Source organism: Ceratina calcarata, unplaced genomic scaffold, assembly GCF_001652005.2.
Source record: "Ceratina calcarata isolate Rehan_Ccalc_2016 unplaced genomic scaffold, ASM165200v1 scaffold61, whole genome shotgun sequence".
Lineage (NCBI taxonomy): Eukaryota > Metazoa > Arthropoda > Insecta > Hymenoptera > Apidae > Ceratina > Ceratina calcarata.
In genome coordinates this window covers 619,227-621,066 of record NW_017177343.1, presented here as the reverse complement: position 1 = coordinate 621,066, position 1,840 = coordinate 619,227, and the positions used below count along the sequence as shown (strand labels likewise).

At 34.4% G+C, this 1,840-nt stretch overlaps 1 protein-coding gene across 1 annotated transcript; it reads left to right on the top strand.

Moving 5' to 3' along the window:
* The first annotated feature begins 315 nt into the window (after nt 1–315).
* Nucleotides 316–1,784, top strand: LOC108630003 (zinc finger protein 468). Its single transcript, XM_018033045.2, has 3 exons — nt 316–501; nt 889–1,005; nt 1,086–1,784. The coding sequence occupies exons 1-3, from the start codon at nt 316–318 to the stop codon at nt 1,782–1,784; spliced, it is 1,002 nt and encodes a 333-aa protein (XP_017888534.2).
* Nucleotides 1,785–1,840: the final 56 nt, after the last annotated feature.

Here is a 1,840-nt window from a genome sequence, read left to right as displayed (position 1 = left end):
GTTTATTAGAGTGGGACCGGAGAATTAAACAAATCTGTGATATTTTTATCAAATGATCATTAATGCTTTCATTAAAAATATCTTCGTTTCTTCTGCATTTCGTTATTTTATCTTGAACAGGAGGATACTTGCTTTTTATATTAGATGAAGAAATCAATACTTTGATGGTATTTGAAGTTATTGTTCCAATAATATTGATATCCTTGTACTGTTACCTAGCGGTCAATAATAATGAGAGTAAAAACCGTACCGAGAAAGCGAATATTTAATTCCAATAGCAACATTCACGCAGTATCCGAAATTATTACTGTAAAAATGGAGAAAGGGAAACAACGTTCAACAAATTCCGAACTTTCAAAACTATCCAAGACTGGTGAATACAATGTGTTACATGAGAGAACATCAGATTTAAACGAGTATCGAGCAGGAAGACAATGTGTTGAAGAGGAAGAACGATTACGTTATCCTGACGAAGCGTTAGACATGTCGATTAAACCTAAGGTACGTCACGTGACAGCTTTCAGCTGTGTATGTATAGTATGTATATGTATACATTATACATGTATTGTATACGTAGTACGTAAATACGTTCACAGTTACGTATGTACATACAAATGGAAGCGATTCACATTCGTGGACAGCATGACATTCTTCAAAATCGCGGTGGAAATGTAAACACATGTGTTGAAATGTCACTCGCACGATTTCTATGTACTATGTCCATTCGATAAATAGATTTCACCAATGTTAATGGCATATATAATTTTTAAATATTATATAAGAATAATTTCAAGCAATACATGTATACTCAAACGTATAGAGTATATCTTATAGTAAGATATGAAAGAATACTACAATTTCTGAAAGAACTGTAACTTTTTTTCACAGACTGAGGCTCCAGAAGAGAATTCGATGTTATTCAAGTTAATAACTAGTCCAAGTTACCAACAAGCTGAGTCACAATCTGACGAAGATACAGAAGACGCTAGTGACGATAACAACAACGTTTGTTTCAATTAATTATTTGATTATCATTATTAATATTCATATAATTATGTTCCTATAATGAAACCTACATGTTGCAGTCGTTTTTAATACGAGAAGATTCTGAAGAATGTTACATAGCCAGTACTTCAGCAGACAATTTGAAGTCATATGAGAAAGCGTTGAGTACATCATCTTCTAGTAATGAAGATACTGTGGAAGAAGCTGTCAATTTGTGCAAAAAGAATTGCTGCGAGCAAAATGCGCCGGACGCTAACGCACAATCGAACGAGAAACTGAAGCATACTTTTCTTTATAAAATCATGACAGATCCAACATTCCTAGACAAAATCCAAAAATCCAAACCATTGAAACGATATGCGTGTCAGTTTTGCAAACAAGAGTTCAATAACAGCGATCAGCTGGCCGATCACATGGATGTGAAGAAAGATGAATCGAATCAAGTGGTTTGCTGTGCCTGCAAAAAGACGTTCGCGCAAAAGCGATACCTGAGGTATCACCAAAGATGTCACTCTGAGAGGACCATGTTCACCTGCGAGATTTGTACGAAAAAGTACACAAGAATGGACAATCTGTCTCGACATAATGCGTTTCACGTGAACCCGGATAAATTCTCGTGTACGTACTGCGAAAAAACATTTGCTAGGAAGGATCTATTGAATAAGCATTTAAAATCTCACAATAACAAGTATCGTTTCTTTTGTGAAACTTGCCAAAGATATTTTAAAGGACCACTTACTTTAGAGAATCATAAGAGGAACTTTCATGCGGTTTCATAAATACATTTATAATTATATAATAGATTAATAATAAACGTGTACAAATAGTGCAGTAG